The sequence below is a fragment of the Rhamphochromis sp. 'chilingali' genome (genome assembly GCF_963969265.1).
Source record: "Rhamphochromis sp. 'chilingali' genome assembly, chromosome: 8".
Taxonomy (NCBI): Eukaryota; Metazoa; Chordata; class Actinopteri; order Cichliformes; family Cichlidae; genus Rhamphochromis; species Rhamphochromis sp. 'chilingali'.
The window spans coordinates 12161883-12187564 of record NC_137935.1 but is presented as its reverse complement, the minus strand read 5'-3'; the positions used below and the strand labels follow the sequence as shown (position 1 = coordinate 12187564).

At 41.2% G+C, this 25682-nt stretch overlaps 1 protein-coding gene across 3 annotated transcripts in view; it reads right to left on the bottom strand.

Moving 5' to 3' along the window:
- Nucleotides 1-7869: 7869 nt before the first annotated feature.
- pitpnm3 (PITPNM family member 3) overlaps nt 7870-25682 on the bottom strand; it is a 105721-nt gene continuing 87908 nt past the window's right edge. For 2 of the 3 annotated variants that reach the window (XM_080888877.1, XM_080888878.1), the window contains exons 11-20: nt 22227-22421; nt 21928-22076; nt 19349-19465; nt 15692-15808; nt 15443-15591; nt 15087-15236; nt 14676-14859; nt 14379-14507; nt 13878-14293; nt 7870-11369 (exon numbers count right to left, since the gene is read on the bottom strand). In XM_080888877.1, the coding sequence (XP_080745003.1) occupies nt 13952-14293; nt 14379-14507; nt 14676-14859; nt 15087-15236; nt 15443-15591; nt 15692-15808; nt 19349-19465; nt 21928-22076; nt 22227-22421 (1532 nt within the window). In that variant the 3' untranslated portion in view covers nt 7870-11369; nt 13878-13951. The remainder of the gene's footprint in view (nt 11370-13877; nt 14294-14378; nt 14508-14675; nt 14860-15086; nt 15237-15442; nt 15592-15691; nt 15809-19348; nt 19466-21927; nt 22077-22226; nt 22422-25682) is intronic. The other variant, XM_080888879.1, reaches the window with a different exon arrangement.

The window sequence follows — 25682 nt, the reverse complement described above, 5'->3', positions numbered from 1 at the left end:
AGGATGAGGCAACAAGCATCCACAAGTGACAAGATGGCCCCAACCCACTGAGTGCTTGGTGAATACATCAGGCAGCAGAAACCCAAGAAAGAGGAGGATGAGGAGGGGTATGTACGGCATGTACCACCGGCAGATAGAGGAGGTGGCTGATATTCAAAAATCCTACCAGTGGCTGGACAAAGCTGGACTGAAAGACAGCACAGAGGCACTAATCATGGCAGCACAGGAACAAGCTCTAAGTTCAAGATCTATAGAAGCTGGGGTCTATCACACCAGGCAAGTCCCCAGGTACAGGCTGTATAAAGATGCCCCAGAGACAATCCAGCACATAACAGCAGGGTGCAAGATGCTAGCAGGCAGGGTATACATAGAATGCCATAACCAAGTGGCCAGCATAGTATACAGAAACAATTGTGCCGAATATGGCCTTGACATCCCAAGGTCAAAATGGAAGACGTCCCCAAGGGTGGTGGAGAATGTCTGAGCTAAGATCCTGTGAGATTTCGAGATACAGATGGACAAACTCGTGGTGGCTAACTAACCAGACATAGTGGTGGTAGACAAACAGAAGAAGACGGCCGTAGTGATTGTAGTAGCGGTTCCAAATGACAGCAACATCAGCAAGAAGAAACACGAGAAGCTTGAGAAATACCAAGGGCTCAGAGAAGAGCTCGAGAAGATCCCACATAGCAAAAATGGTATGGCCTGGATCTGGCCCACACAATGTGCTTACAAATGGCACACATACCACAAAGAAAGACGGCCCTTTGGTGGCCCAGATCTGGTTTGCCTGAGGTGGCCCACACATGGGCCAGCACAAGGTCAGTTGCAGACACACTGTTGGTCCTGTGCTGGCCCAGAACAATGTCAGCTCTGGCCCCAGATGTCAGCCTAATGTGTACCTTAATCAAGCCATGTAATAATATCATGTGCCGTAACATAATAGTGCAAAAGTAACATGACGAAACTCTGTTAAGACAGTGAATGGACTGATTCTTATATAGCACTTTTCTACTCTCCTAGATTACTCAAAGTGCTCTATACAACATGCCACATTCACCCACTTTCTCTAAACTGAGAGCTTCCTAACTACATTGATACACATTCACACTCTTGACATGCAAACAGGAGGAGCTATGGATTGAACCACTAACCTTCTGATCAGTAGGTGACCTGCTCTACCTCCTGAGCTACATCTACATCAGGCCAGGCTCATATCTGGATGACATACTACGTACCATGCCAGAAGTCAGCCAGCAGTGCCGGCTTGATGCCAGACCTGTCTGCTATGTGGGATGTGGATGGTGAAGGTGACAGTGATAATCGGAGCACTAGATGCGGTGACTCCCAAGCTAGGCAAGTGGCTCCAGCAGATCCTGGGAACAACATCAGAGATCTATGTCCAAAAGAGTGCAGTCCTAGGAACAGCATAGATACTGTGCAGCACCCTCAAGCTCCCAGGCCTCTGGTAGGGGACCCGAGCTTGAAGGATAGATTGCCCGCAGGGGCGAGAGGGGAAATATATATATATATATATACATATATATATATATATATATATATATATATATATATATATATATATATATATATATATATATATATATATATATATATATATAAAACACCCAGCACGCCCCTGCGGGCGGTTTATCCTTCAAGCTCGGGTCCTCTACCAGAGGCCTGGGAGCTTGAGGGTCCTGCGCAGTATCTTAGCTGTTCCCAGGACTGCGCTCTTCTGGACAGAGATCTCCGATGTTGTTCCCGGGATCTGCTGGAGCCACTCGCCTAGCTTGGGAGTCACCGCACCTAGTGCTCCGATTACCACGGGGACCACCATTACCTTCACCCTCCACATCCTCTCGAGCTCTTCTCTGAGCCCTTGGTATTTCTCCAGCTTCTCGTGTTCCTTCTTCCTGATATTGCTGTCATTCGGAACCGCTACATCGATCACTACGGCCGTCTTCTTCTGTTTGTCTACCACCACTATGTCCGGTTGGTTAGCCACCACCATTTTGTCCGTCTGTATCTGGAAGTCCCACAGGATCTTAGCTCGGTCATTCTCCACCACCCTTGGGGGCATCTCCCATTTTGACCTCGGGACTTCCAGGTTATACTCGGCACAGATGTTCCTGTACACTATGCCGGCCACTTGGTTATGGCGTTCCATGTATGCCTTGCCTGCTAGCATCTTGCACCCTGCTGTTATGTGCTGGATTGTCTCTGGGGCATCTTTACACAGCCTGCACCTGGGGTCTTGCCTGGTGTGATAGACCCCATCCTCTATGGATCTTGTACTCAGAGCTTGTTCTTGTGCTGCCATGATTAGTGCCTCTGTGCTGTCTTTCAGTCCAGCTTTGTCCAGCCACTGGTAGGATTTCTGGATATCAGCCACCTCCTCTATCTGCCGGTGGTACATACCGTGCAGGGGCCTGTCCTTCCATGATGGTTCCTCGTCTCCCTCCTCTTTCTTGGGTTTCTGCTGCCTGAGGTATTCACTGAGCACTCGGTCAGTTGGGGCCATCTTCCCAATGTATTCTTGGATGTTCATTGTCTCATCCTGGACTGTGGTGCTGACACTCACCAGTCCCCGGCCTCCTTCCTTCCGCTTAGCGTACAGCCTCAGGGTGCTGGACTTGGGGTCTGTCCATGCATGGTAAGGAGCTTTCTTGTCTTTATGTCAGTGGCTTCTATCTCCTCCTTTGGCCAGCCTATTACCCCAGCAGGGTACCTGATCACGGGCAGGGCGTACGTGTTGATGGCCCGGATCTTGTTCTTACCATTCAGCTGACTCCTCAGGACTTGCCTGACCCTCTGCAGGTACTTGGTGGTTGCAGCCTTTCTAGCGGCCTCTTCATGGTTCCCATTTGCCTGCGGGATCCCCAGGTACTTGTAACTGTCCTCTATGTCTGCAATGTTGCCTTCTGGTAGTTCAATCCCCTCAGTTCTGACTACCTTCCCTCTCTTTGATACCATCCGACTACACTTCTCCAGTCCGAACGACATTCCAATGTCATTGCTGTATAGCCTGGTAGTGTGGATCAGTGAATCGATGTCTCGTTCACTCTTGGCATACAGCTTGATGTCATCCATGTACAGGAGGTGGCTGACAACTGCTCCGTTCCGTAGTCGGTATCCGTAGCCAGTCTTGTTAATGATCTCACTGAGGGGGTTCAGGCCTATGCAGAACAGCAGTGGGGACAGAGCATCTCCTTGGTAGATCCCGCACTTGATGGTGACTTGTGCTATGGGCTTGGAGTTGGCCTCTAGTGTTGTACGCCACATCCCCATTGAGTTCCTGATGAAGGCTCTTAGGGTCCCATTGATCTTGTACAATTCTAGGCATTCCAGTATCCAGCTGTGGGGCATTGAGTCATAGGCCTTCTTGTAATCAATCCAGGCAGTGCACAGGTTGGTTGGTATATATATATATATATATATATATATATATATATATATATATATATATATATATATATATATATATATATATATATATATATATATATAATCTATATCAAGGTTTGTTGAATCATTCAAAGTGAATGATTCGACAACCTTGATCATTTTTCATGTGACAAAAGGATTGTTTGTGCACTTCTTTAATCTCACAATCCAAAAAAGGTGAGTGAATTCCAGCTATAACTGTGCAGCTGGTGACAGGGAAGAATGAGCAAACCATTCTGCATGTCCTCCAAGATGCAATGGGCTCTGCTGAGTGTGACAACCTGAAGCCTTCCAGGCTTTACTTCAGCTAGATCAATCAGACTGCTGGAATGAGCACCACGGATGCCATGTGTTGTAGTGCCAGTGATTTGTATCTGTCAGTTATTATTTTCCAAAACACTGCTCTGGCTTTTGTGTTTGGAGAGTCCAGTTGACGACATCTCATCTAATTTTTCCTATCTGCCTTGCTGTGTCCCTGCCTCAAATCAATGAAGCATGCATCATTGCTTAAACTGTGAGGACTTTATGAAACAGTAACTGCGAATACTTTCGAGTTATGCTTATTCTTGTTTTTCACTGAAAAAACAATAAAAGAATTATTTGATATCTCACAGTTAACTGTGACATTTTGTTTAAGCCTTGTAACTCTATAAGTTTAGCATTAGGAATGATTGGATAAAACCATTTAGAACTGGATTTAAAGTTAGCCACTTTAATTATTTGCTAAGCAAACTTATACAGTGTATTTGATACAAATCTGAATAAGTCAAACCTCTGAGGAGACACTGTTCATGCATTTGTTTCTCTTTTAATTATTCACTTGTATTTTATCTCTCACAGTGCTGTGAGTGAAACAGGTTTGGTGTTAATGAGCTACGGAGCTGACAAAACATTACAAAGACAGCTCAAAAAATGTCCATGTTTACCTTCATTCGTTTCAAATTCAATACAGAAATGGCAGAATTGTAAAAACCATTCAGAGCAAAAAGCTGTTTCACATAAAAGAGACATCTTGCTTTAAGAGAAAAAACAGAGGATGCTACTTTTAAAGCTTGTCTCCACTGACTAGCATAACAATCAAAAAATATAAAGAGGATGAAAGGCTCCTAACCCTCTTTTGTTCAGAGCAGTCAGACCATTAAGTTCAGTAAAATATTGATAACTTTGGTTAACGATGACAGTGAAAGATGTGAGCTTTGCCATGAAGGGACACAGTCTGTCACATCTGATGCCAGTGAGAGCAGTGATATGTGGCTTCAGCATCTGACCCTCTCTCCCTGGGGGCATTTTGCATAATTGCTTTCTGAAATGTAATCTACAGATTCCCCCACCAAAAGTAATATAGAGCAGCGAGTTTCCAAATTCTTGTTACCCAGAACTGATTTCAGAGGATGGGTTGCAGGCTAATGTAACAGGATTTTGCATGCATCCAAGTGCCCAAGCTTCAAACCACCATGGTGTCCTCCAAAGTGATTTTGTGGCCTATTCTTAATCTTGCTGAAATTCATCACTTTAGTAATCTTAAAAACTTTCAACAAACAGTAAAACCACTTTACCCAGGATCACCATGCCTAAGGACAGCTACACTGAAAAACAACACTGGGTCTCATGACCAAGTCTCATAATAAGTGGAAAGCTGTAGCAACTATAACAAAGTAATACAGTGACCATGCCCAAAAACTAAAGTGGATAAATTTAGATTTTGCAAGATCTGATAGTAAACAAATTTGACCTATGTAAAACAATAAAATTTAAGTCCAGGATGGTGCTTTAGCTAAGAATCTGTAGAGTGTGATTTACTTTATGTTGGGTAATTTGTGTTGCAAAAAGCTAGTCTGCCTGGCTCCAAGAAATCTTTCTCTACATCTCTTTTTCTCTGTTCCCGGGCTGTTCTTGAGTGTTCATCTATTCAGATTTTAATGCCTTCCTCATTGCTGTCATCCAGAAATCACCTGCTAGATCACAGGACAAATTAAACCACAGTCTGCTGTTTTGGAATGACAATAAGGCTGATTCAGTTGTGCGGCTGCTGTGCAGAGCTGGAGGTTGTGGTCATTGTTAAGTTGCTGCTAGGTAACTGACTTGATTTACTTTGCAGAGCATACGCTGCATAAACACGATCACCTAAGAACGACAATTTCTGTCTTACACAATCAGTGTGTTGTACTCTTAGATATGCATGGGGTGAAGTTACGTAGGAAACCTAATGAGCAGTTGTCTGAATGTCTCAACCCGCTGGGCAATTCTTTGATTGCACTTTGAATGTGCAACACGCTGAGAAAACTAAATTTGGTCATTCATTCACAAGTCATACCCATCAATCTTTAAAAAGATCCAGACTTTGTGGTCTGACAAGAAAAATAAAACAACACAGAAAGTCAATTTCAAACAACGACATTCAACAAGCTGAACAATGGCTGAGTTATGAAAATGTCTGTGACATTAATATAATTGAAATTACTTCATGATAGGTTACCTCAATTCAGCTATGCAGAAATGGTAGCTTACACTAGATTGGACAGATAAAGTGCAGTAATTTGTATGTGTAGCTAACATTTAGGCATGGTTATTGTATTTGTGTAACTGTATATGACCTGTATGACAAATATTAAAACAAGTCTTTTCTATAATATGTCATGGCAGATAGGATCTGTACATATTACATTTCAATATTAATCCTATATTATTGATCAGTTGTCTATCATTTGGTTCACTAAAACTTTAAAACTATTATTCGTTAGATTTTGGCTGTCCATCAGGTTCACATCTGTTGTCTTTAGTGAAATAACTACTGGATACAGTGAACTTGATACATTAATGAAATTTTGTAGCTACATTCTAATGGTGTGCTCTAATTATTTCAATAACTTCACATGGTGCCTTGCTTCAGTAGAAACCTGCAACATTAGGGATATTCCCCACTAGTATCTTACCTTTGAATTTTGTGTCCAGCCATTTTACATGTGCTCTGTCAAGGTAAACAGTTTCTTGGTCACCTCCCTGACTAATGCCCTTCTATCCTAACAGCCCAGATTGGTTGGGTGGTCAGCTTTACAAAGAGTCCTGGTGGTTCCAAACTGCTTCCATTTACGAATGATGGAGGCTTCAGAGGTCGCAGATAATCCCTTTGATTTCATGGATTGGTTTGTGCTCTGATGTGCACTGTCAACAATGGGACCTTATATAGACAGGTGTGTTTTTCCAAATGATGTCCAATGAACTGTTGTAGAAACATCTAACAGATGGTTGGTGGAAATAGGATGTGCAAGAGATTTTAAGTGTCAAAGAAAATAAAAATAAAAGTGAATACTTTTTTTTTTGGAATAAGATATATACATGACAAAATATGGAACAAGTGAAGACAGATGCATATCTTTCATGGGTAACTTGACCCACTATTTCTGAACATGTGAAAAACTAACCATTGTTTTGCTGTTACTGTGAAGTATTTGGGAAGAGCTGGGATTCATTTACCATTCTGATGCATTTACAGCTATCTTTGGGGTGACCAGCTATTTAAAACCTGTAAACAAGTATGAATGGATTTCAATTCTGTTTGGAATATCATAGCAAAAGATTTAATACTACAGTAGCGGAAAAAAGGACTGCATTTGATAATAATAATAAATTTGAGAAATCCTGGAATCGTGTGTTAACATTTTTGAATGGGAAAAAAATAATATGCTCTGTGTGAGCGTGTGTTTCTGTGTTACGTATTTATATTGTGTCTATACAAGATGTTGTGGCTATTGTTGTCAGACGTGCTGTTTGTCTTCCATTCGAAATACAATAAAAATTCTCCTTTTATCCGGTTTTCACCTTGTCCTGTTTTTTCTCATTGTATTTCCTTGTTCTGTGCTATTGCTGATTTGTTAAAAAATAATAAAAGAAAAAAATGAATAGAAATATTGACAAAAAAAAAGTTCAATTTTGGCTTTAGATGCAGTCAACAAAATCTGCCACAGTGTAAAAACTGTCAATGAATATTCAAACTCAAAGTCAGCAAATTATTGACTAAGCTGTAACCATTGTGTGGGGTAGAATAAAGTCCACAGCTTATTACAAATAAATGCGAGTATTGCATAAATATTCAGCATGATGTAGGCTGAATTACACTGATTCATGTTGTTTAGAAAGTTAACAAAAATAAGTTTGAATGAGATTTAAAAGTTTGACTTGAAGCAAGCCTTACAAATATAAAATAAGCGATAATAAGATCTGCACTCAGCTCTGATGCCCTTCAGTAAAGCACCTGACCTTGAAGAAGCTTATCGGAGGTGATTCACCCTCCGTCTCCAGAGATAAGGGGGATGTGGAATATATAATAAGACACTCCTGCAGCAAAGTGAAATATCCACTGTGAAATATCTTTATTTATGCACTAATGAAAGATGGACTTAGTCCAGTAAACACAATAACATGTTCATCATCATCACAGGGGATATGTACAAAACAACAAACGTTGCAGCACTGAAACCAGGAGTTTTTCCCCCTCTTTGGTCAAGAGGGCAATGTAAAAAACTAAGACTTCAGAATAAACAAGAGCTATTTTCTTTAAAAGAAGCTGTAACACCAAGTTGAATAACTGACTATAGTCATACAGATTGTTAATAAATGGCAAATTAGGTCAGTACCCAAGACATAATTTGGAGAATACTAATTTGACAGCATTAATTAGCACTTAGTGAGAGGTTAGTAATACGATGCTCCCTCTTTTGTGTTTTTTCTCAAAAACATTTTTTTAATTAACTAAAAACTTTTTAACATTTTACTGGAAAAATGGAAACTAACTTCACTCTTTATTAACAATTCTCTGTCGATGAGAGTATGGACCATACAGGTAAGAGTATTTTCGCTCTTTAGATATTTATTATAAATTTACTGATTTGGATCTTGCTCACTGTGTAGTATCATTACAGCATGTCCACGAATCATCATTCCCCACCTTTTAACATTAAATACTTTGCTGTTACATGACATTGTCATGCTTGTGTTACCTCAAACGTGGCAACTGATAGTTATTGCTTACAGCATCCAATCAATCTCAGAACAGCCACCATCTAACCATTAGATTATTATTTGCCATTTACTAACACTGTTGTGGTGAAATTCCAACTAGATTTTCAGTATATCCTTCAGTATATTCTTTGTACATCAAAATAAAACGCATGTTTTGTACACTTTGATTCACTTTGATAACTGTGTGCACATTGACTGGAATGATTGGTATGCTTTAATATGAACTGTTTAAATACAAAACAAAACTGAGTAATTCAGCATTGAATCTGGGATAATATACAGTTACCAGCTAATGCTAATTGGTGCACTGTAATGACGGGGCTGAACTTCAGGGAATCATACATACTTATTAGTGATCACTTAATCAACTAATGGACCGTCAAAGGCAGAGGAGTCAAGAATAGATCCAACCTGGCTTTCGTGTTCCGCTCCATGCAGGTTTTAAGTTAAAACAAGACACCCAAAGAGCTCATATGTTTTTTTTACTTTCAAGGTAAGCATTTAAAACCTCAACCAAGTATCCCCCTGATGCCCTGCTTAATCTCAGCATTATAAAAAAATACATGCTCCCTTCTGAAAAATCGGCAGTATTGAGCTGCAGTTGGATCGTGCAGATATATTAACACTGGTCTGATTTTTCTCTGCAGAGGCGTTTACTTATCGTAGCTGTCTTCATGTTCTCAGTAAGTACAACTATACAACAAATGCCACTAAACTCACACACTCATACACACTCATACACACACACACACACACACACACACACACACACACACACACACACACACACACACACACACACACACACACATATATACTGTATCTGATCAACTAGATAGAATGCACTTTGTCATGAAGTAACAATAAAACTCAATACTTTGACAAAACAAATTATTTTGTATTCCTACACAACATCAAATACAGTTTAAGGCAAAAATCAACAATTCTACAAGTAAAACAACCCAAAATTCAAAAACATACATCGAAAATATTTCTATTTACAATATTTGCTCATAGAAAAATATGTTCAACTTGCACAGATTTTTAAACATGACCACAATAAGACTCAATTCAACCTCAAGTGCACAAGACGGCATCTGATTTTATCACAAATCTATTGGTTCCAGGGCAGCTGTAATAAATGGACACAAGGGCATCCTGGTAGAACCGACAGGGATTGTGTCTATTATACAATTCTGCGAGCTACACAGCTAACATTGTATTGAAATATTGGGATTAAATATTTCAGAGAGAACTTGGTTTAATTTTTACACTTTCAGATACAAGAATGAGACTCAGCACAGCACAATGTGTGCACTTATCAACTGAAGTGGCTGTGCCATGAGCATTTGTTGTGGTTGGCTGGAGCCACACATGTTGTCTCTAACTAACTCTAATCTGACATTGCCTAACAGCTGGGGGATAGCCAGCGGTTGTGGCCCATTTGTGTTCTGCAGTGACCTCTACTTGCAAAGCAGTTACAGACTTTATAAGTCAGTTAGTTAAACCAACGCACCATGTTTTTTGTTTGAATGTTTGAAAATAAGAGGACATATTTAAAGTTTTTTTTATTCAGATATAACAACTTCTATACATAATAATTTATATAATCTTGTCACTTTTAGCACTTATTACCATGATTACTAAGTCTGCATGTCTTGTATAGTTTGATGCTATCCAAAGTGAGAATGACACAGTGTAAATGATAAAACACGTTTGAGATAAAAGTTATTTTTCCATGTTCTTTGTCGTGTTACTTTTTAGTGACATGAAGAAGCAATGTTGAAATATTTAAGCAGCAAATATTTAACTAGTTAAAATTCTGAATTTGACTGCGAAGAGTGTGGAGGTATTTAAACCCTGAAAAAGTGCACTGCAACTATCAGTCAACTACCAATCAATACTTGCCATGCTAATTATGCTTTCACTGTAATGATTTAGGCAAACATGTTTTGATCACCTTTTCACGGCTGTGTCTATCAATCAGAAAACATTTTCGGTAAAATTAACACTTTTCTATGAACTATTTATTCAGTCGTTCAGTAGTTACAGTAACCAACAAGCAGTGACAAGAAGTACAAATACACCAAAATGCATCTCTTTGTTTCTGAAGCTCGAACTGCAGCTAAATCGAGAGCCACTGCTGTGTAGTGCAAATGCAACCTCGGTGGTCGAGCCGTGCACACCACAGTACTTCAGCGGCTGCGGACCAGGTCTGAGGCAGCTGTCAGGTGGCATGTTCTGCCTGACTGGTTGAAGGGGAGGGCGGTGGGGGATGGGGGTGGGGTTGAACTAGTACTAAGCCAACCACAACGTGAGGGGAAACATCCAACAGTGTGAATAAAATAGAGGCAGAGGCAGGAGTTCAGAGAGGTTGGGTGTTTGGCGCTCTGGATTGCAGAGATTGAACTGAAATGTCACAGTGATTCTGTGTCCAGAGGCCCACACTGGGATAATGTGTGTTGAGTATTTACATCAGTGGAGTCAGTGCAGAAGTCATTCAGCGTGACCACCTCTCAGCACAGCAGTCTGAATAGGACCGTGGTACGTGCAGCATCTGTTAATCAGCTGCTAAGGCTGGAAAAGGGTCATAATAGCTTCAAGGTAGCCACAATCATCGTTTTTCATCCTCTGGAGCATGTGTGTGTTCATAAATATGTGTGTACAGTAACACTTTTAATTACATTCTTAGGTTTGACAGTGAGACACAACTGAAGCTTGACACAAACGTTGACAAAAATTGCTGCCGTCCTCGGCAGCTGGTTCACATTTAAGAAGACCGAGTGACCTTTTCCACCGAGCAGGTCAGGAAAAGGACCGAACAGGTGGCGAAGTGTACAGGGCCAAGCAGGAGGTAAAGAACAGGAGGATCCAAAGTACACATAGAGTAGGCAGAGGTGACGCTGTTAAATGAGAGGAAGGAGAGTTAGAGTTTTACTGTAACGCAGTTCTAATTTCCCATTTGCACAACTCAAATTACACAGACAACATTTCTAAATCAATATATGAGTGGATTTCAAGCATTAACAGACATTGCAGTTGAGCTTGCATAATCATTATCATGGCCAGATCTGCATTCAGTTCTGCTAGGGAACTGCTGCTAATAATAGCACCCATTACTCTGGTTGCCACAGGAATATGTGGTATTGAGAAAAAGAGAACGATTATTCCCCCGTTGTTCATTTTTCCCTTATTTTGTGCTCTTAGACTTATTTATGCATTTAAATTCAAAATGGCTCTCTGACTAAAAACATGAAGACTGCAAGTCAGATCAGATACAGCACAGAACATCATTTAATCAAGGTGGACGCTTATTGACTTTGCTGGAGCTCAACAGAAGTGAACAAAATCAATCTGGGTTTGCGTCATGGCTTTGCAGAGCCTCGCGCTGTTAAGATTAACACACAATGCAGGGAAGTAAAAGGTGAAAACTTACATTATTCAATGAGGATTAATGTGACAGTAAATAAAACATTACTTCGCAGACGTAACATGAGGAGGCGTATTACAGCAGCCTGATCATAGGCTGTCTGAAAGAGCCTGCCTACAGTTAGAAAGTGTGTGAAAATGTTTGCTTTGCAGAACACACAACACTGATTTTCCATTTTGCACAAAATGACAGGGCCACAATTAACTCTCACAAAGTGATACAAAGAGACTGGCTTTAATCTACACTAAATAATAAAAATTGGGGGACCAATGCATGCCACTGTTGTGCTGCTGAACACTCGACTGATGTTCAGTTTTAGGTTGGACTAATGGTGCAAATATTGAACTCTTTCTGCTTTCAGATCTAACAATGTTTTTCTTAATGTTCTTCTCATGAACGTTTTAAAAAAACAACACTAATCTGCCAAGTACTCCTTTGCTGTGATTCGATAACACAGACAACTAAAATGCTGTATTTTGAAAAGCTTGGACACTGTGGAAAAACTCAAAATAAAAACAAAAATGCAATGATTTGTAAATGTCACAAACCGATACTGAATTTCACAAAATAAATGTTTAAACTGAAATAAATTACTATATAAGAAACATAGTGGCTTGTTTTGAATTTGATGGAGCAACATATTGCAAAAAACATTTGGGTCCAGGCCATATTTGTCACTGTATAGCATTCCCTCTTCTTTTAACAACAGCCTGGGAACTGAGGAGACTACCTGCTGGTCTTTTAAGAGAGGAGCACTCTCCCAGTCTTATCCAATGTTAGATTACAGCTGCTCAACAGTTCTGGGCTTTGTTTGTCATATTTTCCTTTACATGATGCTCCAAATGTTTTCATTTGGTGAAAGGGCTGCACGGTCTTGCTGAAATATGCAAGGCCTTCCCTTAAAAAAGACATAGTCTGAAAGTTCCTGTTATTAAAAATTCAAAATGAGCTTTTATTTTTCTTATTTTGGGCGACCGTGGCTCAGGGGGTTGGGAATCGCATCTGTAACCGGAAGGTTGCCGGTTCGATCCCAGGGCTCTCTGTCCTGGTCGTTGTGTCCCTGGGCAAGACACTTTACCCTACTTGCCTACTGGTGTTGGCCAGAGGGGCCGATGGTGCGATATGGCAGCCTCGCTTCTGTCAGTCTGCCCCAGGGCAGCTGTGGCTACAACTGTAGCTTGCCTCCACCAGTGTATGAATGTGAGAGTGAATGAATAGTGGTATTGTAAAGCGCTTTGGGTCCCTTGAAAAGCGCTATATAAATCCAATCCATTATTATTATTTTGTCAAATATGTTTTCTATGTTCTATTTTGAGATTTCCAAATTATTGCGCTCTTTTATTTACATTTTACACAGCGTTGCAACTTTTTCAGAATTGGGTTTGTATATCTGAGACAACAGAGTCGACCAACCCAGAGGTGAAAGGTTTTCTCTATGTCACGTATTATTCCAAATGTTCCCTATTCAAGATGGATAGGCTAACAGTTTTCCTTCTGTTTTTTCCTTTTGTTTACGTTATAAGGTGTATGAGAGTCTCATATGGCTTTATGAGATTTGTAAATCATTCCATTCTGTTTTTCTAGCTCTGGACGGATCAGTCTAAGAGACCTGTGCCTCATTTGTCTGTGTTATTTCTCAGACACACTCTGCTGCACCTAACCACTGCACGTTAGCAAGATTATGCATAATAATCCCTCAATTTCCTAAGAAAACTGTGTTTCCATTTCAGCAAATATGCATGGAATACTGAACCAAGTCTATAAAGGAAAGTCTATAATCTGCAAAGGGCAGTAATATACTACACAATATGGGGCAATAATTTGTTTTGTTCAACCTGTAGCTTGTCCAGGATATAACTCCTTATAATAGGTCTCAGAATCGTATATACTGTCCTATACTAGCAAAATTGCAAAAAACTATAAGAAAAAAGCAAACAACAAATTGCAATGTTATAACCTGGAATATGGAATAAGATGTCACCTTGGCCCTGGACACTAAGACCCCTTTGTTCTCCTCTTCTGTCCTCCAGCAATCCTTTCATCTCTTGTCTCTTGTCAGGGAGTTGTATCTCCGCGATGCATGGAGGCTCGTCCCCAAGCACCTTGTCCTTGCCCTTGCCCTCCTCCTCCTCCGCCTCCCCCACCACCATGATCCTTATCCGATTCTGGTTGGCTCTGGGCTCGCTCAGGCTTAGGGTTGGGTGTGCACGGGGGGTCAGGTTGTTGGACTGACATGGTCCTGCGCAGGTGGGTTCGTTTACACAGAAAGTCAGGCTTCGCTGAGAGACCGAATGAACCTTTCCTTAAGACCATGCGAACTGAAGGAGATTTCTTAGGTCTGGCTCTGTGCCCAAACTGAAGAGTGGAGAGGTGCGCTGCATAACCTTCGCTCAGGAACTACACATACCACACAGGCAAAGAGTTAGAAAATCTGACAAGGAGAAGTGAGAAGATCAAAGTACATAAATGTAAATTGAACTACCTGGCACTGATTTTGGTACTTCTTCGAAGGTCTGCCAACAATATAAATTTGTGAGGGGCTGAGGCCTAGCATGTTGTAAACAGAAATGTCCTTCATGGAGCCATAGGCAGAGTTGATCTTAATGTGACACTGGTGAAAGAGAAAATAACCAGTCACACACGTGTGACATTTTGATTCAGCACATCCCAAAGCTACAAAATTGTGAGTGAGAGAGTGAGAAAGATCTCACTGTACGGCTTGGACCAAAAGGTCTTATTTGCTGTATATGTTAATGCCTATGTTAATGTCAGGATTTACCTCCTGGATGAGGTTCCTGAGGAAGATGGTCTTTTGTCGCAGTGGGTCATGAACTAAGCCCTCAGAAAAAAAGATCATCCCGTGGGGGAAATTGTGCTGCGAGAGCCAGGACACCACACGCTGTTTCTGCATATCAGGACGGCCTGTGATGTAGATGATCAAATATCCCAAGTCCTGCCAATGCCTGGATGTGAATGCATAAAATCAAGCACACATCAAAGTGAATAATTGTATCATGGTGGTATTATCACAGAGAGGATGCGCATAAATCCTTAAAACACTGAGAGCTCCAACAAAGCACGCGTATTGACTACTGAATTTGTATTTTCCTGTGAACCCTTCCACCTTCTCAAGATTTACATGTAGACATACAACCACACGCATGTATAATCAAAAAGGGTAATCAGTTACCTGACCACATCGACAGCTCCAGGACGGACCTTGGGGTCGCTGCCCATGATTGACACACTGGCAGCAAAAGAGCCATCAATGCTGAACACAACACACTCCATGCCCCTTGGTAACACAGTCAGGTAGGCCTCTGCACTAGTCTGATCCCCCCTGTGGATTGAAAAAAGGAGAAACTACATATTAAAAAAAATGAGAACTTAGTTGTTACTCCCTTCAAGGCCACTATTTATGCAGCATTATCCAGCAAGGAGCTCATACTCCAACACAGAGCATAAATAAATGAAATCTTTCTCTTCTTTCTACATCTTATTTGATAATACAGCGCTTTGTAAAGGGAATGCCACATGGATGCTTACTTGACTACCATTTTAATGGGATATACTCCTAGGCCAAGCTTCTTGGTCTTAGGTATTGTGTATGTGACTCTGCCACTGCTGTTGGTCACCTCTGTGTCAAAGTGCACCCAGCGGCCCGACTGAGGCTGTGTCATGAGCAGGATATCCACCTGAGAGGGGCAGGGGTATAACACATGCGATTAATTGATTAATGCCAGCCTAACAAAGAAACGCACACGCATCAACATAAATCATATCGCTGTTTTTCACCTTTTCTCCAGTCAGAGTGACCATATCCAAGGGGCCATACATGAAGCGACCAACCAGAGTCTGGGGTCCATCCTCGGTGGCAATGACATCATTCACCCTGTGGTTTGCTGTGACGTTCTGCAGTTAGTGACAAGAACTACCTCCATTATTCAGGACACAAATGTAACACGTAAGCCTTTACGGCAACAACAGTTTGTCTCTGGCGCGCTACCCTGGAGTAAATTTTATGACTCATGCTGAAATGTGATTAGAAGTAACAGAAAAAAGAATCAGTGTCAGAGTTCAAATTAAAAAATTTAAAGGATATTATTGCATAAAAAATATATCTAAACGGGGTGAGAGCTCATTCCACCAGGGGGATGGCAACCTCATGGGCTCTTTTTAAAGAGGTGCCTGTAGCTGATATTTGTGCGGCAGCTAGTTGGGCATCACCGCACACTTTTGTGCGGTTTTATCGGTTGGACGTTACAGCCCCTTCGGTGGCTCATGCTGTCCTTTCTGCTGGGTCTACCACTCACTAAGGATGTGGTGGTCTGATTCCGGTTCGGTGGCTGCTCTGTGGGGCGTGTATATATGTCCCATACTTATGTGTTGTACCGAGTGAATCGACTGAAAGGGAACGAATAGTTATGTCTATAACTTCTGTTCCCTGAAGGAGAGGAACGAGGTACAACACAAGGTGGCCCCACTGAGCAGTTTGGCTCGGTGAAGAGCGGCTATCGAACTGAGGGATGACTGTGATGACAGCGGCTACTTGTGCAGGCGGGGCCGTGCGCTTGTCATCACACGTCATCTGCCTTAAAGGCGTGATTAAAGGTTTCTTCAGCCAGGACACGCGAGGGCGTGATATCCCATACTTATGTGTTGTATCTCGTTCCTCTCCTTCAGGGAACAGAAGTTATAGACATAACTATTCGTTTTTCAAGGTTTGTGCTGTATCTAAGGGAACGTCTTCTGTGGATTTAAGATTTCTTGATTCTCTGTCATGTAATCTGAGATGACTCCACAAGAGTAAGTCTGCCTCATCATTTGTTGCAGGACACCTTGCTCCACCTGTAGCTGAGGATTTCTTTATGATTAAGGGTTTATTGTCCGGGGATATGATTAAGCTCTGCAAAGTGAATTTATGAACAGATGCCTTCCTGATGGTAATGTATAATGTATAAGAAACAGAACATCTAAAGCACCTGAACTATTGTGAACGTCCACCAAAATCAGTCGTCACTTTTGTCTGTACATGGCCTGTCTTTACAAGCCTTTGAGACAAACACAATCAGAGGGAATGAGATGAAAAATAGCCATAAATTTCCTGCTTTCATGCCCTGTTTTTCCAAATTTCCAAGTCCAGCCAAATACTGCTGAAGAGTGCACTGTGGGACCTTACAGAAAAGCATGCTAACTCCCTATTAAGCTTCCTTGTCATGTTCTATTCTCCATATTGCACTATTCAGTGAGTACCTCCAAGTGTGCCAGCAGTGGAACACTAATCCCTAAATCTATTCTTGCTGAGATGGTTGCATTTTAATAGCATATTATGAGCGCGCTAATGTATAACTCACAGACTCTGTTGTGGGTCACCATGACAGAAACTGTAATTTTCCCTCCCTAACGTCTCTGTCATTTCTGCAACCTCAACGTTATACTGAAGAATTTTAACAGCATACAGTGCAAGTTTTATCAGCCTCACGAAGCTAGTATTTCAATTTTGGATTTATGTTTGTACACTGTAACAATAATTGATCAAAATAAATTATCAAAGGGGCCAACTTCTATAAATAAAATATCACAGGTGTACAGCCACACGCGCAAACAAAAGCAGCAGCAACGATAAATTTATTAACTCAATCGTTGTTTACTGGGGTTGTTTCATCAGGATTAAGAGGCTCAGATGACATTTCATTTACTTGAAAATGTTCTGTTGTTTATTGACAACACTCAGTGAAAGATAATGGAGCATCTGCACATGACAAATACAGCTAAATGCTAATGTGATCAACCATGTTGTTGTTGTGCTTTACCGTCTCACCACATCGGCTAATGATAATTGATTTAAAGGATGTGACATCTAACAACGAAGTTCAATGTTTCCAGCTGCTATCCCGCATTAGCTTTGTCAACAGTTAATTGTCTGCCAGCAAGAGGCGTCACTTACTCATCCTGTGATGGCAATGCAGAGAGAGAACATGTAAATATATATGTGCATACCTGTGCGTGTACATGCACCAGCATACAGTTTAACAAGATCCCAGCCTGCAGCTATGTGACTTGAGTGCATCACATGGCTCAGCATAGATTTATTTTTTGTGTCATGAACTCTGTGTGGTATATGTATAAACAATACGAACAAGCAACTTGTGGCTAATGACACCATCAACTCACAGACAAAACTATGGAGGACACGAGTTAGTGAGTCAGACACCTGCCTGTTAAAGAGCAACACACGAGAAGCAACACACGAAACAACTGCCACAGTAGTGGTCCCTCTCCAGCTGTGACAAAGGCCTCTTACCACAGCAAGAAACCTTTGAAATAGTTGCCAAATCTCTCCGAATAGCATCGCCCTGCAACAGATCATCTGGCTGTGCCCGGACTGAATCGGCATGGGGCTACTTTAAATCTACACGTACCGACTCGTATCCAGGACGGGGGCAACTGCTTTGAGCACTAACATAAGAATCACATCACTTAGCTGAGGTGAGGCATGAACAAGTCGACACCGAGAAAAAGAAAACCTTCAAACTCAAATATAGTTATGTTTCCATGGCTATTCGGTTCTATTTATAGCCACATGAAAAGCAAGCAGGCACTAATTTTGTGTTTTTAGAAAAGGGATAGCAATGTGACCTTGATTATTCTACTCGGCAGGGTTCAGGAACATCGAGCAATTGTATGCGTCTGCCTGTATCAGTGATTCAAGGTGAATGTGTGGGAGTATTTTAAGATTTTTCCAGCTTCAGATCATTCATGGAGGCCAAAGACTTAACTACTACAGCTTCAGCCGTCTGTAATACCCGTATTTTAACCCTGATTAAGTGCATGTTACAAATTAGGGAAAGATGACTGAAATCAGATTTTGTCTACTTAGAACTTTTACACCCTTTTTGTGTCACTTCATCTGCATCTTGCAATCGAACCCAGTTGTTGCAAACAAAGGCATTTAATTTTTCTTTTTTAATTTGGATCAACATGCCATCGTTGGTCCATGCCTTAAAGGCACAGCCAATCTCTTAACCACCAGATTTCTGGCTGGCAAACCTGAGGCTCATCACCTAATCAACACCCTGCAGTATATATACACTAGCTCGCAGATTGTTCGTTCAATTGTTGTGGTAGAGAGGAGCCTTTCTCGTTTCCCAAACTCTTGCTCTGATCGCTAGTTTGCTAACCTGCTATCTTTGCGCCCTAGGTTTCCTGTGTGAGCCAGCCAAACCTGTGTCAACTCTGTCTGCTGATTGATTCGAAAGCTTGCCAACCCTGCCTGCCACTCTACACGTCTACAGTCTTTGCCAGTGTCAGCCACAGCTGAAAAAGCCTTTTAACTAGACTCTAGGATCATCTTTTTAGTCAGCCAATTCTTGATTCCCAAAACACTGAACATCACGTTAATCTGGTATTAAGTTATATACATCCAAAAAAAGGGGAATTTTAATTTTTTACCCTTAGTTTGACATGTGTCCTCCTTCTAAGCCACTTCTCACGGGGACCAGAGGGTGAGAAAGGAGCCGAGTCCAAGTTGTCTGCTTCCTTTGCCTTTATGCAGTCACATCGCATGAGCTGTTAATGAATACAAAAATATTTAAAATAAGAACAGGCATTTCCATAAGATAACACAGGTTTGTTTAACAGTAATGCCACTACTGTGATGGTGGCATTACTGTTAGCTGATATACTGACGAACAGTGCATCTAAAGCCTTAAAAGAGGTTCATCGTGTTTCTAATTCACAGTTTTGTAGAGAATTACTGCATATTGCTTGACTGAGGCTCTGCTTATCATTTTTGACCAGGTGGCCTAAACATCAAGAGAGAGTTTCCATAAAGACAGCAACAGAAAGTCTGACAAATGACTTTTCACACAACTTTTACATTCTGTTACAAATCGTAAATATTCTGCAGCACAAATGATGCTGTACGCCAAGGTTTATTAAATTCCTAATGACTTCAATAGAGCTTTGTTTACTTTGTGCATCTCTAAATCGTCTCCACTGTCTCACAAAGGCAACACACAGCAGATCGAGCCAACACGAAAAGATTTCTTTTCCCTATGGAAGCTCTGCTTTCTAATCATCTGTTTTAAAAGAGTGCCAGTGTTTCTAGAAGTTTTTCATAAGAAATAATGTGATTAAAAAGATGTTTTTCAGATGTATTTACTGGCATAGTGTTCATTGGTGTCTGAGGAGTTACAGATTCTCCTTATCCTTGTTATCATAGGTTAAAGCTGAACTGCCCATAATATTTTTATGGGCAGTTCAGTGGGCAAAATGTGGCATAAACCTTGTCAAGGTTCATTGCTTAATTCCAGCTTTACTGCTAGAAATATATACTGCCAGCATGTTAAGACTCTCCTGACCAAATGATGGGTCCGTATGACTAATTAAAGTTGAGGATGGTAATATGGAAATGACTACAGCTGAGCCTAAGCTGAGAACATATTTGCAGACTTTTGAAATCCTAACCAAAGAGTTGGCAGCACACATACATTTTCAAACTTTTGTAGATTTCAGTCATACGCTTATTGAATTTATTTATAAAGCAGACTAAACCACAAAATCAGACATGTCCATATTTTTGTCATATCAAAGAGCAAGCTTGATAAAAGGGTTTCAGTTTGTCAGAGGCTCAGCTGTGATGGGTCAGATGAATCCTGAACAGCTTCACATAAGATCAAGCACGTCAAGTGTAACTTTGCCTTGTTTTGCACATCATGTGTGTGTGTGCATGTGTGTAAAAGAGTCCTTTAGAGAGTCCTATTTCATGATTTCATGCTGACAGCTGAAAAGTTAGGCAGCATCTACAACATATGCTGAACAGAGTTTCATGTCTGGACAAAAATGTGAAGTTTGACTGGTTGTGGTTGTTGTGGACTTTTGGAATCAGATCAAACTCAAATGGCTGAGTTCCTCACATGCCATCCATTCAATTACAGTGAAGCATGCTCCCATTTACAGTACAGCTGAACCTTTTTCTTCATCTCTGCTAGTCTGAGCGTGAACTATTCTCTGCGTTCTGAATTAGCCTTGTGATAGACAGGTGACCTCTCCAGGGTGCAGCCCTCCTCTTGGCCTGTTACAGCCGGGATAGTATTCAGGCGATCCACGTGACCCTGAATTGGATGAGTGGTTAAGAAAACGGATGGATGGACTATCTCCTAGTGTGACAAATAGGTCAAGTCATTGTATGCTCTTTGAATTACACATTGTATGAAATGTTTTACATTAATAAACTCTTTCTCTTTTGTCCTGTTATGTAGAGAACAGGACAGTTTATTGTTTTAAGCACACTGCATGAAATGCCAGTGCATGAGTCTAAAAACGCCACAGTTTATTCTTATAATGTTAAGATACACTGTTTCCAACTTGACACCTCTGCTCATTATCTCCATGTCCTACCTCCCACACCTTTATCGTTGTTTTTGTTGCTATATTGAACTGCTTTAGAGAGTTTTTTTAGAGAGTTTTTGGTCTATCTCTCAGAAAGAGTCCAGTGGATGACGCTTTTAGATATTTAAATACAGTTAGGTAAAAAGAAAGTACAGCCTCTGTCATTTTACATATTATGATATAATACAACCACAATTCCAAAAAAGAGTCGCGAATAAAAACAGAATGCAATGATTTGAAAAGGAACTGGCAGCAATTTACCATCTAATTTCCTTTGGAAACAGTAAGTGTGTACATAGACAGAACGAGGATGGATAGGTGGATGTGTTTGTATTTTTAAAAAATGATGGTGGTTCTTTATTTATATAGGCAATAGGCAATTTATATTTCATCATTTGCAGGGAATGAGTGAAAATAAGATTGAAAATATCATCAGAAGTTCAAAGAATCCAACGAAAACAAAAAGCATACCTCATCTAGTGATCATGTCCAGATCAAAGCTGTGATTAAGGGTATAAGTGAGCTGCAGGATTTAGTTAGTCTTCAATTTGAGCTGCAAAAACAGCCATTTTCGAGAACACTAGTTTATTAAATATGCTGTGGAGAAAACAATACTGTTATTAGTAAGGCTCTCTCACCTGCCGAAGAACAAAAGCTGCCACGTCAGTGGACTCCCAGTAGGAGGCGTGAAAAAGGTGAGGCAGAGCCACTGTTGGAAACGCAGTCAGCACATCAGGGCAGTACAGAGCATAGTCCAGCCTCTTGGAGCCCCACCAACTACTGGAAACTGAAACATAAACACACATCCTCATACTTAGATGGGGGAACTGAGGTCACTTTAAAAGCTGTGAAAGCTCATCAACTTGAATTAATCTCCAGAAGACAAATGGAAGATGACGGCGTGGCCTTTCTGTCTCTTTGTTTTCCTCCCACTCACTGTTAGCGATGGTGTTTCCAAGTTGGCCCATGGAGCAAATCGACATTTCACTTTCCACACTGGTCACACTGGCTCTACGCCCCCCCTCTTCTCCTCCTCCTTCAGTGTCGGTCTCAGAGGACTGCTGCGAAGTCGGCCCTCCGTGAGTTTGCTCACCTTCCAAAAACACATTTGGATGACTTTGGATACTGTCTGCTATAGAGGGAGGGGGGAAAGGGGAAATACAAGAACAAATGGAGAGGGAAGAAGAAAGGAAATGCTTTGATTACAACAAATGACTGGTCTGAATCTTTAAATCAATGCTGCTATTTGCCTAATAAGCCAGGTTCTCGCTGTGTATTGACTTGCTTTGCATTTTATAAAGCAAAACCAAAGACAAGCACTATGTATAAGTGTGATAACAGACGAAAAGCTTGTTCCACACTTTGTGGGTTTGAATCAATTTATTAGACTGTATTTGGCATTAGCTTTGGGAGCCAGAAAGCATCTTGCTCTTGGTTCCTGCGGACAAGTAGAATAATTTATCAGGTTGAGTTCCTTGTTTCCCCCAGCAAGGCTCTACACTGCATTTTCCTATTTGTTCTGTCTTAATACTGAAGGTCCCAGAGACCTTGTTTCACTAGAATCCCAAACATAACAGTTTTCTCTCACAGACCCTAAAAGAAAAAGCATCATATGATTATTAATTCAGACAGCAGAGAGGCAAAGGCCTATCAGCTCTGTTCATTAGCACATTTATCTTAACAGCTATAAAAGATTCAGGACAAAAGGAGATTGACGCTGAATGTAACAGAGCTTCTACCTGAGAATATTCTCTGACAAGCTGAACAACAGCAGCAAAAGAAAAACAGCTAAAGGCTCATCTCTTTGTTTGAGAATGCTCCCTTGATGTTTTCTGCTTTGACCTATACTATAAAACTTTTTTATCTCTTGAGAGTACTGATTATCCTATTACCGAAGCCATTTTTTATGAAAGTAGAATGGCAACTACAAACCCACCATTACATCTCTATCTCTCTTTCTCTCCTGAGAGCAAATGCTAATCAGAACACATCGTGTCTGGGCTGGTCTTTGATCGGCACTTCGGATACAGCATACCCTTCACAGTTTCTTCTATCAGTTTACTTCTACTTGTGCCAAACATAAACATTAACATTACAGATAAACATCTGTGGACATTGTGGATGCCTGCCTCTATTCAGTATCTTCAAATGGCCGTGATGTGTCAAAGTCATTATCCAGAATTTTCAGTTTGTTTCACAGCTTGTTATGCTCACGTTAGCCCTTTCTCTGCTGTTGGATGGCTATAAATATGCCAGCAGATGAAGTCCCATGTTGCCTGTTTGGTTTGAGAAGGATGAGCAACTGCAGCAGAATACAGATTAACTGCGGCTCTCAGAAACATGGGGGAGAATCAGCTGTGGTTAACGAATCCCCGCAGTCGAGGCAAAGAATAGTCCACATTCGGTCTGTTAGGAAGATGATGAAGAAATCTGACACATACTCTGTACTTATCAGTGCCGGGCATCTGATTGCCAAATTTTCTGTGTCACAGGTCTGTGTTATGTGAATATATGTGGGAAGAAAAGACATTTCTAGATGAGAAGGGAAAAATGTAACTGTTCAGTATTTTAGGGGTGTTTTAAATGAAGTCTACCAGTTTAAAATATAACTTCAATGTTGTGTTACATAAACACATTTGTGTGGTGATGAGCATGTGGGGTCCTGGATTTGTTTGAAAATGCAGTCTTTTAACAGATAACTACTCAAATCTTTGCAGTTCGCATTACTGGACATTGTTTTTACTTATGGCAATTTTTTTTTTAAGGATATGTACTGGGGATGACACAACGATTCAAAAACAGGATTGTTATCTAACACCCGATTCTATCTAGGACCACAACGAGTGGGATTTAATCTTTAGTTTGCTGTGGAGAGCAATCTTTCATTATCAACTGAGTAAAAACTGCAAAACAAAAACGTCTAAATGTCACAGTCCTATGGTTCTGTTCTTTTGTTCTTTTTCTTGTGAACTCGTGTTTGAGTTTCATTGTTATTCCAGTTTTTGTATTTTGATTGCTGATTCGAGTTCTTTTTCAGTATCGCTCTTTGTTTTCGAGTCCCAGCTTTTGTTTATCATTTATACAGGGAGTGCAGAATTATTAGGCAAATGAGTATTTTGTCCACATCATCCTCTTCATGCATGTTGTCTTACTCCAAGCTGTATAGGGGCAGGGGCAGGGATAGCTCATTAGGTAGAGTGGTGGCCCCATGATCGGAAGGTCGGGGGTTCGACTCCACTGAACGGCTACCCTGAGGTACCCCTGAGCAAGGTACCGTCCCTACACACTGCTCCCCGGGCGCTGCATTGGTGGCTGCCCACTGCTTCACTGGGTGAATGGGTTAAATGCAGAGGAACTATTTCCCTATGGGGACTAACACACACACTTTATAGGCTCGAAAGCCTACTACCAATTAAGCATATTAGGTGATGTGCATCTCTGTAATGAGAAGGGGTGTGGTCTAATGACATCAACACCCTATATCAGGTGTGCATAATTATTAGGCAACGTCCTTTCCTTCGGCAAAATGGGTCAAAAGAAGGACTTGACAGGCTCAGAAAAGTCAAAAATAGTGAGATATCTTGCAGAGGGATGCAGCAGTCTCAAAATTGCAAAGCTTCTGAAGCATGAGCATCGACCAATCAAGCGTTTCATTCAAAATAGTCAACAGGGTCGCAAGAAGCGTGTGGAAAAACCAAGGTGCAAAATAACTGCCCATGAACTGAGAAAAGTCAAGCGTGCAGCTGCCAAGATGCCACTTGCCACCAGTTTGGCCATATTTCAGAGCTGCAACATCACTGGAGTGCCCAAAAGCACAAGGTGTGCAATACTCAGAGACATGGCCAAGGTAAGAAAGGCTGAAAGACGACCACCACTGAACAAGACACACAAGCTGAAACGTCAAGACTGGGCCAAGAAATATCTCAAGACTGGTTTTTCTAAGGTTTTATGGACTGATGAAATGAGAGTGAGTCTTGATGGGCCAGATGGATGGGCCCGTGGCTGGATTGGTAAAGGGCAGAGAGCTCCAGTCCGACTCAGACGCCAGCAAGGTGGAGGTGGAGTACTGGTTTGGGCTGGTATCATCAAAGATGAGCTTGTGGGGCCTTTTCGGGTTGAGGATGGAGTCAAGCTCAACTCCCAGTCCTACTGCCAGTTTCTGGAAGACACCTTCTTCAAGCAGTGGTACAGGAAGAAGTCTGCATCCTTCAAGAAAAACATGATTTCCATGCAGGACAATGCTCCATCACACGTGTCCAAGTACTCCACAGCGTGGCTGGCAAGAAAGGGTATAAAAGAAGAAAAACTAATGACATGGCCTCCTTGTTCACCTGATCTGAACCCCATTGAGAACCTGTGGTCCATCATCAAATGTGAGATTTACAAGGAGGGA